The following is a 16,968-nucleotide window of genomic DNA, read 5'->3' as shown; positions in this document are numbered from 1 at the left end:
TGTTTTCCACACTCGATTGCGTCTAATGCTATTTCAATAAGAACACATTGATGTCAATCGAATTTGTTTGCTACCATTTATTATTTTGAGTTTTTCAAAAACATCTGCAGTTTCTGCACCAGACTGTAGTTGGCTTCTAAAAATAAATTTATTTACAATAGATTTTTCAGTATTGCCTTGATGCAATATGAATGCTCTAAGGGCATCAGAAAGTGTCATTAATTCTCTGGGATACTTCGTCCAATTAATTTTCATGAATTATGCTAATTACAGGAATACCAACCACCCAAGTTGATTTATTGTCTATAGATACAATGCTCACAATTCTATAGTGGTTCTCAACTGTTGTCACCCAGGGACCCACATTTTACTTTTGTCGCTAAGTTGCGACCCACTTTTATAGAGGTTCATAATTGTTCAACAATAGCCTTTGAAAACACATGTATATCATATATTTAAACTGCACATTATTACGTTTAAAGTGTCTTTTACAACAACTTTTATAAGAAACCAAAGATGAACATGACAACTACATGTACAAAAATGAATGCAGTCAAATTGAATGTCACTATTGCAGAAAATACGGCCACAAAATTTCACATATCTTGGCACTGAGTTCTTTTTTTTTTAGGATAGTCACTTAGCTTATGGGAACTCGGTATGGTACATTGTGCGCCGTTCATAGCCTTGAACCCTCATATGTCATTACTGTCATAAATTTAGGACCCTCTATACTTTTTTACTACCTATCCGCGACCCACCCATAATGGGTTCGGGACCCACTTTTGGGTCCCGACCCACCAGTTGAGAATCACTGCTATAGATTCATTCCGAAATTTTGAAGGCAAATTAGTTTGGACTGAAGCCATGACAACATGACTTAAAGGGTCACATTCATGAGAAGAAAAAAAAAAGCATATTATACATGGTTGCTCATAAATTTGAAATTAAAATGTCTCATCATTTTTAAATGCACACAAAATCATTGCATATTTATATGCTACAGTATACAATAAATCATTGGCACCTTTTCATCCAATAAAATTTAGTGCTTCTAAAATCAAAACCACCAAGTTAAACACAATCTGTTCTGGTAATCTGTTCGAGTTTTATTTCTTCAGATTTTCAAGTAATCCATCCTACTCAGGGTCTCAGATGAGTTGAGCCTATCCCAGATGACTCGGGGCGAGAGGTGGGATACACCATTGTTCCACTTTGTCCTCTGGAATTTAGTCATTACATCAACAACAAAAAAATCTTAAGATTTTATTTTGTAGTAATGAAGATGTTTAAGGGAAATGTGTCAGAGTAAAAGTATACATTTTATTTTGGAAAAGTAAAAGTGGCACTTGCCAGAAATATAAATAATGAAGTACAGATTTGCGAAGATTCGAACTAAGTACAGTAATTTAGTATTTGTACTATTACATATTAAAAGACGGTTTTATGTCTGTCAGATTCCACACACAAGGTGGAAATAGGAGACGTCTGAAAATACACTTCCATCTTTCTCAAATCCTCTTCTTTCCCCATCTCTCCTTCTCGCTACCAAATAGTGTCAATCAGGAAGAGAAGCATGAGTTTAACAACAAGGTTCAAATGAATCAAGAAAACCACACACTGTTCATAAAGAAAAACATACAAATAGAAAATGTGTATTGTGCCATGTTTTCCAAAAACAATGCAGCGGTGGAAATAAAGTACTGTATCCGATTCATAATTATGACCAACATTTTTGTTTTATATAACACTTATTGAAATACATACTGTATATTATTAACATAGATTGACATTCATGATATACAAATTAGATGTCATTTACTTCAATAACAAATTTATATTCATATATGAATAAATAATATAGTTTAACTATTAGCTTCACATAGCATATAATCAGTCTTCTCTGGTAGGCAAAACCAAAAACTTACTTTTTATGACATTTGTCACCTTCTTGATCATGATGCAATTGAATTGTTGGCGTGGCTTGTATAAATTATGATGTAATAAAAAATATTGATTGAATGTGTTGAAAGAAAAATCAACACTTACACATTTTTTCTCTGGTTTGTAATAGAGCACACTGTGTGTCAGTAAGGTCCAACATGCACAGGTATAAAACACAGTCCCAAATTATTGACAACAAATATATGATGCAGCAGGAGTGGTGTTCCAGTCCACAGTTTAGAGGACGCATGTGGGAAGTTCTGTAGAGACTTTCACATGAACATGATGTTTCTTACATCCTAGGGGAAACAAAACAATACGAAAATGAATGAAATGTTCGTTTGTAATGCAAAATGTTACACATTATGATTTAGATCAGGTGCAAGTTGGCACACACAATTTTATGTCCTCTTAGCAGCAATGAGAGAAGAGAACTAAAAACCCAATCCCTTTAATAAAAAGTAGATTCTTTCATGTGAACAAGTCTTATAGTTAGTTTAAAATGTTTAACATGGTCTCCGAAAATAGATGAATTGAACAATGGGAACATTTTATAATGCAGCTCACCAAGAACATTTTTGTTAATATTTTTTGAAATTTCCTGGCACTTTTGGGACTGACTACAGTGTAAAGATACTATCAAATGCCAAAACGCTCTGAGATCTGTCTGATATTTCTTCAGTCAAAAAAAAATAATAGGACAACGTAAAAGGCGGCATGGTGGCCGACTGGTTAGAGCGTCAGCCTCACAGTTCTGAGGACCCGGGTTCAATCCCCAGCCCCGCCTGTGTGGAGTTAGCATGTTCTCCCCGTGCCTGCGTGGGTTTTCTCCGGGCACTCCGGTTTCCTCCCACATCCCAAACACATGCATTAATTGGAGACTCTAAATTGCCCGTAGGCATGACTGTGACTGTGAGTGCGAATGGTTGTTTGTCTCTGTGTGCCCTGCGATTGGCTGGCAACCAGTTCAGGGTGTACCCTGCCTCCTGCCCGATGAAAGCTGGGATATGCTCCACCACGCCTGCAACCCTAGTGAGGAGAAGCGGCTCAGAAAATGGATGGATGGATGGACAATGTAAAATAGATTTGACCTGTGACCTCAGGCACCTCTGTTATTTTTAAATTTAAATATATAAGGTTCTGTGATAGTAATCTCTGAATGGATGGAGCACAATCAGCAACTTATATTGCGTTTATAGTGTATGCTTAATAAAGCTATATTGTGTTTAATTTAGTTAAATAGAGACTAGTTATTGCACTTACAGTGCTAATATGAATAATAAAAAAGAGAGGACATATGATTAGCTGTCAGCTTCAGTTTTCCAAAGACAGAGTGGCACAAAGGTAAAATTGTATTGCCATATGCATCAAAATCATTAATATTGCATCTTGTAAATACCAACCTACTGTTTTCAATGGAAATTATTTGAGACTGCAGAATTGTTGAATGCAAGAGCAGGGAGTTTGGCAGGAAAATGTAATCCTCTATCTAAGTACTACCTATAAATGTAAATTGTTAAAGTCCCTGTGAAGTGACAATAAATGTCTTCTCAATTTGACACACCACAGAGAACAGTGACAAATAGGAAGAATTAAAAATGGCCAAGTATTATATAAAAGAAGACTTCAAAATTGTTCGCTTGGCTCTTAAACGCTGTGGGCATGTCAGCTGAATAGGGATGGGAATTGAAAACCAGCTCTTTTTGAGAACCGGTTTAAACAAGCAATAACTAGAAAATGTTTGTTTGCTCTTCCCATGGGTTCACTTCCTGTGGGAGGAGTGCTATGTGCGCTGGGCGGTGGTCAATCCCCGGCTACAGAAGCTGGCTCTACTGATGTGGAACGTCACCTCTCTGGCAGGGAAGGAGCCTGAGCTGGTGTGCGAGGTCGAGAAGTTCCAACTAGATATGTTCGGGCTCGCCTCCACACACAGGTTGGGCTCTGGTACCAGTCCTCTCGAGAGGGGTTGAACTCTCTTCCACTATGGAGTTGCCCACAGTGAGAGGTGCCGAGCAGGTGTGGGTATACTTATTGGCCCCCAGCTCGGCGCCTGCACATTGGGGTTCACCCCAGTGGACGAGAGGGTAACCTCCCTTTGCCTTCGTGTGGAGGGACAGGTCCTGACTGTTCTTTGTGTGTATGCACCAAACAGCAGTTCAGAGTACCCACCCTTTTTTGAGGGGTTGCTGGAGAGCGCTCCCACTGGGGAATCCATCGTTCTGCTGGGAGACTTCAATGCTCACGTGGGCAATAACAGTGAGACCTGGAAAGGCATGGTTGGGAGGAAGGCGCCCCCCCCCCCAATCAGAACCTGAGTGGTGTTCTGTTATGGGACTTCTGTGCTCATCATAGATTGTCCATAACGAGCACCATGTTCAAGCATAAGGGTGTCCAGAACTTCACCCACGTTCCGGGGAAGGCGAGGGACATTGGGTCCAAGTGGACCATGTTCCGCGCCTCCATTGGTGAGGCAGCCGACCGAAGTTGTGGCCGTAAGGTGGTCAGTGCTTGTCGTGGCGGCAACCCCCAAACTCGTTGAGGGATGCCGTCAAGCTGAAGAAAGAGTCCTACTAGGCCTTTTTGGCCTGTGGGACTCCTGAGGCAGCTGATGGGTACCGGCTGGCCAAGCAGAATACTGCTTTGGTGGTCAAAAACCCGAGCGTGGGAGGAGTTCGGTGAGGCCATGGAGAAAGGCTTCCTGACGGCTTCGAGGAAATTCTGGTCTACCATCTGGCGTCTCGGCACCATCAACACTGTATAGTGGGGAGGGTCAGTAGGGTCCTTGAGGGTGCATGGGAGTTTGCCCAACCAGTCTACATGTGTTTTGAGGACTTGGAGTAGGCGTTCGACCGTGTCCCTCGGGGAGTCCTGTAGGCGCAGCCGAGGCGTAGAGGGGGTCCAGTTTGGTGGCCTCGGTATTGCATCTCGGTATTGCATCTTGCAAGAAGTCACTTCTTGCAACCTCTGATTTTGCAAATGATGTGGTTCTGTTGGTTTCATCAAGCCGTGATCTCCAACTCTCACTGGCAAGTGGAGGAGTTCAAGTATCTTGGGGTCTTGTTCATGAATGAGGGAAGAATAGAACGGGAGATCGACAGGTGGATCAGTGCAGCGTCTGCAGTGATGCGGACTTTGTTTCGGTCCATTGTGGTGAAGAAGGAGCTAAGCCAAAAGACGAAGCTCTAAATTTACCGGTCAATCTACATTCCTACTATGGTCACGAGAGAACAAGAACAAGATCCCGGATACAAGCAGGCGAAATGAGTTTCCTCTGCAGGGTGTCCAAGCTCTCCTTCAGAGAGAGGGTGAGAAGCTCGGTCATCCGGGAGGGGTTCAGAGTAGAGCCGCTACTCCTCCGCATTGAGAAGAGTCAGATGGGTGGCTCGGACATCTGATTAGGAAGCCTCCTGGACGCCTCCCTGGTGAGGTGTTCCAGGCACGTCCCACCAGGAGTAGACCCCGGGGACGACCCAGGAAACTAGAGACTGTCTCCCGGCTGGCTTGAGCTGGAGAGCTGGTTGAAGTGGCTGGGGAGAAGGAAATCTGGGCTTCCCTATTAAAGTTACTGCCCCACGACCCGACCTCGGTTAAGCGGAAGAAAATGGATGGCTGGATGGATGAATGTTTGTTTGCCTGACGAGTGCACTTACACTTCCTCTTACACTGCAAATGAGTGATGACCTCAATGCTACTGAGGGAACCCTGTTGTTGATTTTCTTTTGCTTAGTAATATGCTTACACCTCGCGGGGAGCGACCACCAAAGCCCAGTCACTGCGGAATGCATAGAGAGACGCCCTGGTTCCACTGGCAGCTGAAGCAATGCCCGAGCTACAATGTGTCATGCAGTTCACAGGTTCTTGGAGCTAGCTTCGTTCTTCGTCATCGCGCGAGCCAAGTGATCCACCTCTATGAGTCACAGTTTGCTTGGATCGGGCCAATCTTTGCTAGCTGGGTGACCTGTTCTGCATGGCTGGTTTCACTCAGTGTGGTATGCTCAAGAGGCAGTCTTGCAGTTCTTTTTTGTACACTTTATTTACAGCTCAGCACACAGCTCAGATGTCATCGGTATGTCTACTTGTAGCCACAAAACGCTACTTTCTTCTTTGTCTCTTATCTATTTACTTCTTTTAAATAGTGCTCCTAGTGTTCAGACAGACACCACAATTGAGTAAACTACAGCCATCTGAAAATGCTGACAAACTCTTAAAACAGTTCATTTATTAGCATCCTTCGTGGTTAAATGGTAGGCATACAGTATTTGAATGTTCCATGAAGCACTTTGTATTTGTATTTATTTAATTCTTTGCACTTTATCGGATTCCTTGAAGACTGGTTGAACTACCAGACATTTTGAATGGTATTTAATTGGCCAGTGGATATTTGTGTTTTATTTTTATTAATCTATTTATTTTAAAATGTTGTCGACATAAATTATGTTTTATAAATAAAATGGCAAAAAGACAAGAGAAAATTTCTACTCGTTCTTGTAATTTTAAAGAAAAATATTATATCACAATATACAGTGATACAGTATTTCATAATCGGGATATGACATTACCTATATTGGGATAAGATTTTGTCCATATCACACGCGCATCACTGTTGTCACACACAATAGGTGTATTTTGGTTCTGAATTTTTCTAACATGGCGTCAAGGCGATAGCACTCTAAAGTTTGGCTATATTTCATGTAAAAATATCAGGACTACTTGCAACATTTTCAAAGCATTCAGTTTGTCAAAGGGGGTGAATAAAACCAATATGCAGACAACAAGACGACGCCTACCCGTGTGGACGCCTCGGTTAGGTGCTCTCTAGTATTGTCTATGTTTCTGTGTTTTACGTTCGCCTTTGGAGACATTACGTGACTCACTTACACAAGGGAAGACTTGCTAAACATCAGGGAGTCCACCACGGACTTTTTTTCACCAACTTTCACAAATCCGCTCAGTAAAGTAAGAAAAACAGTTTTGCAATAATGACTCTAAATCAGTCTGACATGCATTACAATCGCTAAACAATTACAAGTAACGAAGCCCCCAAGCTGAGAACAATAGCAGACTAGCTAACGACTTGAACACCTTCTACTGCAGATTTGAAAATGATATTTTCACACCCCACACCCACCCAGACACACCACCGACCACCATCACACAGCTGACTTCTGCATTGACCAGCCACGAACAGGATGTGAGACGCATCTTCAAACAACAAAAGATCAACAAAGCGGCAGGCCCAGACCTCGTGTCCCTATCCTGCCTCACAGTCTGCATAGACCAGCTCGCTCCAGTCTTCACACAGATCTTCAATAGATCTCTGGAACTGTGCAAAGTACCATCCTGTTTCAAATGCTCCACCATCATCTCAGTCCCAAAGAAACCTGCAATATCGAGTCGGAATGACTACAGGCCTGTCGCCTTGACATCTGTGGTCATGAAGTCCTTTGAACGGCTCGTGCTGGACCACCTCAAGAGGGTCACAGGTCCCCTGCTGCTGCTGGACCCCCTGCAGTTTGCGTATCGAGCAAACAGGTGTGCGGCTGATGCAGTCAACATGGGCCTGCACTTCATCCTGGAATACCTCGATGCCGCGGGGACCTACGCGAGGATCGTGTTCATGGACTTCAGCTCTGCGTTCAACACCATCATCCCCGAACTGCTCTCCTCCAAGCTTCTCCAGCTCAGCGTCTTGCCTGCCATCTGCCAGTGGATTGACAGCTTCCTGACAGGCAGGAAACAGCAGGCGAGGCTGGGGTAGGCCACCTCAGCTACACGCACCACCACCACCACTGGGGCGTGTAGCATCTCTCCGCTGCTCAACTTTCTCTACACGAACAACTGCACCTCAACGCACCCGGCTGTCAAACTCCTGAAGTTTTCAGATGACACCACAGTCATCGGCCTCATCAAAGACTGTGACAAGTCTGCGTATCGACAGGAAGTGGAGCGGCTGGAAGTGTGGTGCGGCCAACACAACCTCGAGCTGGACACGCTCAAGTCTGTAGAGATGATTGTGGACTTCAGGAGGCATCCTTCGCTACAGCTCCCCCTCACGCTATCCAACTGCCTTATGTCAACTGTTGAGACCTTCAAGTTACTGGGAATTACAGTCTCTCAGGACCTGAAGTGGGAGTTCAACATTAACTCCATCCTCAAAAAGGCCCAGCAGAGGATGTACTTCCTGCGGCTTCTGAAGAAGCGCGTCCTGCCACAGGAGCTGTTGAGGCAGTTCTACACAGCGTTCATCGAATCAGTCCTGTGCTCTTCCATCACAGTCTGGTTAGGTGCTGCTACAAAAAAGGACAAACTCCTACTGCAACGGTCAATCAAAACTGCTGGAAATATTGTCGGTACCCCCCTACCAACCCTTGAGGACTTGCACGCTGCCAGAACTAAGACAAGACCATGCAAAATCCTCTTGGACCCGCCACATGCTGGTCACCAGCTCTTCCAGCTGTTTCCCTCAGGTAGGTGCTACCGAACAATGCAAACTAAAAGTAGCAGACGTTCCAACAGTTTCTTCCCTCTTGACATTAACTTCTTAAACAGTTAAGTTACAATTCCAAGGCAACATGCTCCCAATTTTTTGTCTTGAGTTTTTGTCACATTTCTGTCGGGCCAATTATATATTACTCGTGCACTCACTGTAGTAGTCTCGACACGCTGCACTATTTGTATATCTGTTGTTGACCAATACTGGTCACTCATGTGCCTCAGTAGCATCTGCACCATTTGCATAATCAACTGAGTAGTATCTACATTTGCACAATCGACATTGTCCCAGATTATCGCACTACTAGTCAGTTTAAACTACATACATTTCTTGAAGTCTCGGCACCTTTTGCACAATGGTCATTGCACCGGATTATTGCTCTATTCGTCATTCAAACTGCTCTAATTGCTAGATGACGCTGCATCTTTTTGCACAATTGTCAAAAAAATTAATATAAATAAATAAATAATTAAAAGAATTTGTACCAGCATTACCAGATTACTAGCAACCTTTTATTGCTCAGTGACTGTTTTTTCAATGTCTTTATGTCTCAAAAGTATTCTCTGTCAATTGGGACTGTCTGTTGTTGTACTAGAGCGCCTCCAACTACCAGAAACAAATTCCTTGCGTGTTTTTGACATCCTTGGCAAATAGAGATGATTCTGATTTTGAAACAGCATCTGTATTATCATATCATGCAATTATACAGTATATAATGATAATGACAACAATGATATTAGATATCAGTTGTAGTATTTCATTCCCTCACAATGAGAACATGAGAATCGATGAGAATCTATCATGAATCAGATTGAAAAGACCGCAGAATGCACTGAAACCACCCCCTGCTCAACTGTCAATCAAATACCACACATCTTTATTATACCTACACATTCCTACGTTTGAGCCGCAAAGCTATATCTGCTGAAAGGCTCCGGTGGCTGGAATACCGTAAGATCTCACCGGGTCGTTCCGGGGCTTTCAATGGTCAATCACACTAAAAAAGGTTTCCACACACACTGAACACACAAGTCGCTCAAACCTCCTAATCCACGACAAACAACCACCACACACCATATTATCACCTTGTAACTAATGTTTGTTTTCTATGTTAAGTGTTTGTTTGCTACTCTTCTATGTACCCTGGCTTTGCTGTACTTAAATATAGCATCTTTATCACCCTCCCTCAATAACATTTGTCAACACAATACCAAAAAAAATTCAAAAAACTGTCAAAACACTTAACAACAAACAATCAATTGGAAGACCAACTCGAGCAATGGATTAATGAGCAAAGAACAGCCGGGAGAAGCGTCTCAAGTCACCATTCGACTGAGTGCAATAACTCAGGGCTTGCCATCATTCCGGGAGGCTTGACGAACCGCTGGACATCCGTGTAAACAGGGCGTTCAAAGTGAAGTGAGAAGCGTGGGAGCCATGGATGACAGATGGTGAACACAGCTTTACTAAGACTAGGAGGCAGCGCCTGGCGAGTTACTCCACAATTGAATGGATTGTGGATGCTGGGGCTAACGTGTCTGCTTGCACTGTTGTTCGAGCTTTTGCACGGCAACGAGACTGACTCGAACCTGGCGTGTTTGATTGAGAACTTGCCCAGCTGTTCATTTCGGATACAGAAGATGAGGACTTTAATGGATTTGTGGATTAGGATTGATAAAAAATAACGTGAGTACACGTTAAATACTTCAATAAAGTACAAGCAAAAAAAACATTGTTTTAGGGTGCATGCATGCTACCGTATGTTTTAAGATAGCATATGTTTTACCATGCCTGCGCCCAATAATACGGTGCGCCTTATGTGTATGTTAAATACATAAATAGACCCGGTAACTGAGACTGCACCTTTTAATACGGTGCGCCCTATGGTCGCGAAAATACGGTACTTGTGATTATTTCACACTTTAGCGTGATTTGTATGGTGAAAGGACATACATGGTGTGGGAATCTTTTCTACTTGACCCTGCGTCTGTAGGGGCGGACTTTCTTGACTCCTTCCCTATCTCGGAGGGGGGGGACCACTGGCTTGACCTCCCGTAGAGTACTGTGTGATGGTAGACTCGCCCATGTTTCGTGGGTGATGGGGTCTGGGGGCGACGCATTGGGTCCCTGCGACCTCCTCCAGGTGGCCGGTTGTCGTGGTGCCTCGGTGGGGCCAGCAGACCGCCCTGGGTCCCTCAGTGTAGGATGGGTCCCGGCCTGTTCTCGGGTTGACTCTGGGCCTGATCCCGCCTCTCGATTGATTGGGTGGGGTTCTCAGCCTCTGCGGTGCAGGCGCCGCAATTACAGGACACTTCTGTCAGTCATGGTGCATGCGAAATGGTGTGAATTCCCTTGCATCTGTCCGCAAGCACACACCCCTGGGACTTTTTCACTGCCTGTGGGGGCTTTCACTTCTTGTGACAAATAACTCATGAATATGTGAATTGCTTGGGTAGCCCCTCACTCACACTCTGGTCCAATAGACGTTTATAATTTACATAGCCACTCCCACCACCCTTCAGTTGTACAGCCGAGTTCACGACGCTTGTCCTGCATTCTTCCTCTCCCGTCCTTGTCCTTGTCTTTGTCCTATCTTGTCCTGTCCTTCCCTCACGGTGTGTAGCACTACTGCCCCATACAACACTCATATCTAATGTGTCATTGTTGTAGATACTGTATATAAGGATTTACTTTTCTCATCTTGTTTACAGTTGGTGCTTTGTCTTTTGTTGTCTTCTTTTCACCGACACGGTGGATGACTGGTCAGCACATCTACCTCACAGTTCTGGGGACCGGGGTTCAAATCCCAGCCCCGCCTGTGTGGAGTTTTCATGTTCTCCCAGTGCCTAGGTGGGTTTTTTCCGGGCCGTCCGGTTTCCTCCCACATCCCAAAAACATGCGTGGTAGGTTGATGGAAGACTCTAAAGTGCCCGTAGGTGTGAATGTGAGTGTGAATGGTTGTTTGTTTCTCTGTGTCCTGCAATTGGCTGGCGACCGGTTCAGGTTCAGAGTGCCCGCAGAAAACCCACACAGGCATGGGGAGAACATGCAAACTCCACACAGGCGGGGCCGGGGATTGAACCCCGGTCCTCAGAACTGTGAGGCAGTCTACCGTGCTGCCTGCAATATAACAAGAGAAAAATTTAAGGGGGTCTGAATACTTTCCGTACCCACTGGATTTTGTTAATCACCTCAGACCACCTGTTAATCACTGTGTTGGTTTCTGGGCAAAGGGAATAAACGTTGCAATCAAGCTAACTTTTTCTTTCTTCTTGTCTCTACATATAGCCAAGCAAGGTTTATTATCACACCCACCCTCACACTTACACGACTAGGGGCAATATATGTAATGGTGAACTGTGAAAGAATCTGGTTTTCATTAAAAATAAAGCTAATGGTAAATACATTTACGTATTATTTCGAAAGCGCAACACAATTCTTTGTGGAAAATACCATTCTGATGTTTCTTGCCTAATACTTTATATTATTATATTAGTTATTAAATTAAATGAATATTTGCAAAACAGATCGGTTAGTTGGCATATTTACAAAACAGATCAGTTAGTTGGCGAAACACACTATGTCAGTGGAGAACATTCGATCAATCTGATCTGACTGTCCTTTTTTTTGTTCACAGATGTATTGCTCATCATACTTATTTAGCTTTTTAGTTTCCATACACTCCTGGACTGGACCGTTTAAATTCTAAAAAAAAAAAAAAAAAAAAGTACAGGAGGAGTTTCATGACATAACAATGGAACAAGTACACAATCACAGAGGTGTGACAAATGAGAACAAAAATGGAACGCCATAAACAGCATGTTTACCGATGAGCCGTGAGTTAAACGCTGTGTCCAAAGTCTCCAAAGAATGAACCACGTCCCGCTGTGGGCTGGGCGTGGACTCTGTTGGATTAGCTGGACTGATCATTTCTTGTTCCTTTTCGTTCTGCATCTGCGCATAGACGTTGAGGCCTGGGATCTTCCTTGAGAAAATATTTACATTGAGGCAAATGGATAAAGGGTGTAGCCTAACTGAAACAAGAGTGCGGCCACAGCAAGTGTATTAATCTCACTTTTACTGGTCTCCTAAAAGCATATCAGTGACACACTATTTGTAACGTGTAATCTCTCAATGTGACATGGCATGTCAGTAATTACTAGTATAGGTGATAAGGTTTTGCTCTTTTCTTTTGATTGTCTGAATCTTCATGATACCTCCTGCCCTATTGCCCTGCAACAACACCTTGGTGAGAAGACGTATTTAACATTTGAGAAAGGTCAACTGCCTACATTCAAAGGACTTACTATTGATAAACGATGACGACTGACTGACATTTCGTTTGAAAAGAATGATCAAACAATAGACTTCCACAGTATTTTAGAATATGTGTGACATGAAAAGATGATTCCTTTCTAGGGAATGTTGCTTAAGCAGGCTTTTGATGAGCAGCTATTAACACGAAATAAAACCTCACAAGATGCTTTTGTTTACAAAGCTGTCGGGTTCCTCACTAACAAGCAACGCCACCTTTCACTTCCCCTGTGGAGTACTCATACACACGACATTTCATGAATGTTTTACCTCTTGAATTTATAGATGATAAATACAGCTAAACCCACAACCACAACTGATAGCAGCATCAGCATTGCAGATGTACTGTGGTTCTCGCTGCTGTCCACTAAGGGTGCTGCAGAGAAAAAGACAAAGGTAAACATCGTAAATGTTATTGCAAAAACAGCAACATTATTTCCACCCAACTAAATCATGCCTTGTGAGATGTAAATTATGGAATTAAAATGATTTTAATATTGCATTTTGTCAAACAGTGGCCATGGGAGTTTATTTACAGTACATAGAGACTGTCACTTATCTGAGGAAGGCATCCACTAGTGCAGCTCAGTAAATTACAGAACTTAATTAAACACGTGAAAAACTTTTCAGAAGGCCAATTCCTATCTAATTTCTATTTTAAAAATAATGGTGGTGGCATTGTTGACATACTGAACAGTACTCAACATTGGCGAGTCGCTTTCGTGTGCCATGAGGAATTAGTGTGCTTCCTAGTTTCAAATCTGTTACCAAAGGCGAACGGCTTGACAAAAAAAAAAATCTGTACCAAAAATAGCATGTGCCAGACTCCAGAGATTTGTGTTTTGTATTCCTCAGAGTTATCACTACCACCATGCCTCTCTCTATCGCTGTCTCTCTCTCTGCGCTGTGCTCTATGCGCAATAGCCAATCGACATAACCATCATGACATAGCCGCCACGTCAATGCCCCACAATTAACATGGCCACCATGTAGGCAAGTCTTTTGGAATTGGATCTAGTCATGTTGTATATCCGTGACCCGGAAATACATCACTCCCATTCTCTGCCTGCATTGCACCACTTCGCCAGTACACAACAGTGGCTAATTCTGGAACTGACAGACCTGAAATTATTTTTGGGACACATTGTTAAGTCCCAACGGTCCCTTTTATCCGATATCTGTTATATCGGGTCCGTTTTATCGAGGTTCGAGGTATTTACTTTTTTAAGATTAAAATTTAAAAAATTAATTATGTTTTCCGCGATATTCAAATATCCATCCAATTGTACGATTGCTTGTCAAAGACTCATATTTTTAAAACAAATGAGGCAAAGTCGTTATAAGAAGAAAAGATAAGCTCTTAAATTTCCAAAGTAGTACACAAGCCAAGATTAGATATACTGCAAGCATTATGTTGATGAGGGTAGCCTTACTGGGATATGTCCATTTAAATTTGTACTTGCTACATGACTGTAAGACCATGCTGATGTTTATTTTGTTTGGGATCTGTTTCTTTTGTCAAAATAATAAGGCCAAGTTTAAAACATGCCTTGGGTTATGATGGAGTAATCAAATCCGCTTGATTACTATTTGTGTTTCTGTTTTTCTTTGTTTCATTCTCTCATGAGTTACACTCCGTCCTGCTGCTGCAATGTCACATCATTTATGTAACTCTTGCGGGTTTTGGTTTTGTCTGAACACTTCAATTAAATAAAACCAATGTGACGGTAGGCTGATTGAAGACTCTAAATTACCCTTGGGTGTGAATGTGAGTACGAAAGGTTGTTTGTTTATATGTGCCCTGCGATTGGCTGGCGACCAGTTCAGGGTTTACCCTGCCTCTCGCCCAAAGATAGCTGGGATAGGCTTCAGCACGCCCGCGACCCTAGTGAGGATGAGCCGTAAGGTAAATAGATGGATGGATGGACGTGGCGGCACGCACCGCCAGGGAGAGCTCACTGGATGCCGTCGCACCAACAACACTTTCCAAATATTCTTAATTGCGCAATAACCTCACTTTCATTGGAGCCATACTGAAGGCTAATTTACAGCAAAATATATCCCTGCTTAATTACACACGGAACGAATGACGTTTACGCTGTGTGAGAGAAGGGTCAATCAAGCATTTCGCGTGGATGGTAAAACTGATCAGGAAAAGAAGCATAGTCTGTGAACCCAAGCAATATTTGACCAATAATTTTGTTCGGAAACTGATTTGTCCATGAACTGAGATTCCACTAAGAGGTTAAACCTAAATTGCTAATTTTTTCTAAATTCACTTGAGCGGCGGCTTATCTGAAGCTTGCTCGGCCCTATCGATATCCATTAAGTAGGTCAGATATCTTCCCTTATAATGTCTGGATGCTCACACTTAAAACTGCTTTGAATTCACATTTACTAATGTAAAAGGCACCCCAAAAAAGCTTTATACTGGTGGCTGTGTTACCTGCTGATAGATGTGCTGCATAAACAGTGACCTGGACCCCAGGCCGCAGGGTGAACTGAACCAGATTTTGATTCAAGGCACTCAGCATCATCTCAGAGAGCTGTTGGTAGAAAGAATGAAACATAATTTGATCATCTGACCCTAAAATGGGTTTATACCATACATTTAATTTATCAATTCATCAATTCATCCATCCATCCATCCATTTTCTACCGCTTATCCGAGGTCGGGTTGCGTGGGCAGTAGCTTTAGCAGGGACGCCCAGTCCTCCCTCTCCCAGCCACTTCATCCAGCTCTTCCGGGGGGAGCCCAAGGCGTTCCCAGGCCAGCCGAAGGATGTAGTCTCTCCAGCGTGTCCTGGGTCGTCCCCGGGGTCTCCTCCCGGTGGGACGTGCCCGGAACACCTCACCAGGAAGGCGTCCGAGTGGTATCCGAATCAGATGCACCAGCCACCTCATCTGGCTCCTCTCGATGTGGAGGAGAAGCGGCTCTACTCCGAGATCCTCCTGGATGACCGAGCTTCTCACCCTATCGCTAAGGGAGAGCCCCGACACCCTGTGGAGGACACTCATTTCGATCTTGTTCTTTCGGTCACGACCCACAGCTTGTGACCATAGGTGAGGGTAGCAACGTAGATCAACCGGTAAATTGAGAGCTTTGCCTTCCGGCTTAGCTCCTTCTTCACCACAACGGACCGATACAAAGTCCGCATCACTGTATACGCTGCACCTATCTGTCTGTCCATTCTTCCCTCACTTGTGAACAAGACCCCAAAATACTTGAACTCCTCATCCCGACCCGGAGAGGGCACTCTTTTTCACCTTGTGACCATAGGTGAGGGTAGCAACGTAGATCGAGCGGTAAATCGAGAGCTTCGCCTTTCGGCTTAGCTCCTTCTTTACCACAACAGATCGATACAGTCTGCATCACTGCAGATTGTGCTTCGATCCGCCTGTCAATCTCCCGTTCCATTCTTCCCTCACTCGTGAACAAGACCCCAAGATACTTGAACTCCTGCACTTAGGGCAGGATCTCATCCCCGACCTGGAGAGGGCACGCAACCCTTTTCCGACTGAGGACCATGGTCTCAGATTTGGAGGTGCTGATTCTCATCCCAGCCGCTTCACACTCAGCTGTGAACTGCTCCAGTGAGAGTTGGAGATCACGGCTTGATGAAGCCAACAGAACCACATCTTCTGCAAAAAGCAGAGATGCAATACTGAGGCCACCAAACCGGAATCTACGCCTCGGCTGCGCCTTGAAATTCTGTCCATAAAAGTTATGAACAGAATTGGTGACAAAGGCCAGCATTGGCGGTGTCCAACCCTCACCGGAAACGATTCCGACTTACTGCCACATATGCGGACCAAACTCTGACTCCGGTCGTACTGGCACCGAACAGCCCGTTTCAGGGGGTTCGTTACCCCATACTCCTGAAGCACCCCCCACTGGACCCCCTGAGGGACACGGTCGAATGCCTTCTCCAAGTCCACAAAACACATGTAGACTGGTTGGGCGAATTCCCATGCACGCTCGAGGACCCTGCCGAGGGTGTAGAGCTGGTCCACTGTTCCACGGCCAGGACAAAAATCACACTGCTCCTCCTGAATCTGAGATTCGACTTCCTGACGGACCATCCTCTCCAGCACCCCTGAATAGACCTTAACAGGGAGGCTGAGGAGTGTGATCCCCCTGTAGTTGGAACACACCCTCCGGTCCCGCTTCTTAAAAAGGGGACCGGAGTCTCCCAATCCAGAGGCACTGTCCCCGA

General features: G+C 44.0%; 1 protein-coding gene across 3 annotated transcripts in view; it reads right to left on the bottom strand.

Annotated features, from left to right (window-relative positions):
* Positions 1-966: 966 nt before the first annotated feature.
* Positions 967-16,968, bottom strand: part of LOC133403790 (VPS10 domain-containing receptor SorCS1) — a 250,256-nt gene continuing 234,254 nt past the window's right edge. The window contains exons 24-27 of one of the 3 annotated variants that reach the window (XM_061679044.1): positions 15,198-15,297; positions 13,022-13,127; positions 12,265-12,422; positions 967-2,243 (exon numbers count right to left, since the gene is read on the bottom strand). In XM_061679044.1, the coding sequence (XP_061535028.1) occupies positions 2,182-2,243; positions 12,265-12,422; positions 13,022-13,127; positions 15,198-15,297 (426 nt within the window). In that variant the 3' untranslated portion in view covers positions 967-2,181. Of the gene's footprint in view, positions 2,244-12,264; positions 12,423-13,021; positions 13,128-15,197; positions 15,298-16,968 lie in introns of those variants that run through there. The other 2 variants (XM_061679045.1, XM_061679046.1) reach the window with 2 other exon arrangements.

Source organism: Phycodurus eques, chromosome 6, assembly GCF_024500275.1.
Source record: "Phycodurus eques isolate BA_2022a chromosome 6, UOR_Pequ_1.1, whole genome shotgun sequence".
Taxonomy (NCBI): Eukaryota; Metazoa; Chordata; class Actinopteri; order Syngnathiformes; family Syngnathidae; genus Phycodurus; species Phycodurus eques.
Note: the sequence above shows the minus strand (reverse complement) of the source record. Positions and strands in the feature narration are given on the sequence as shown.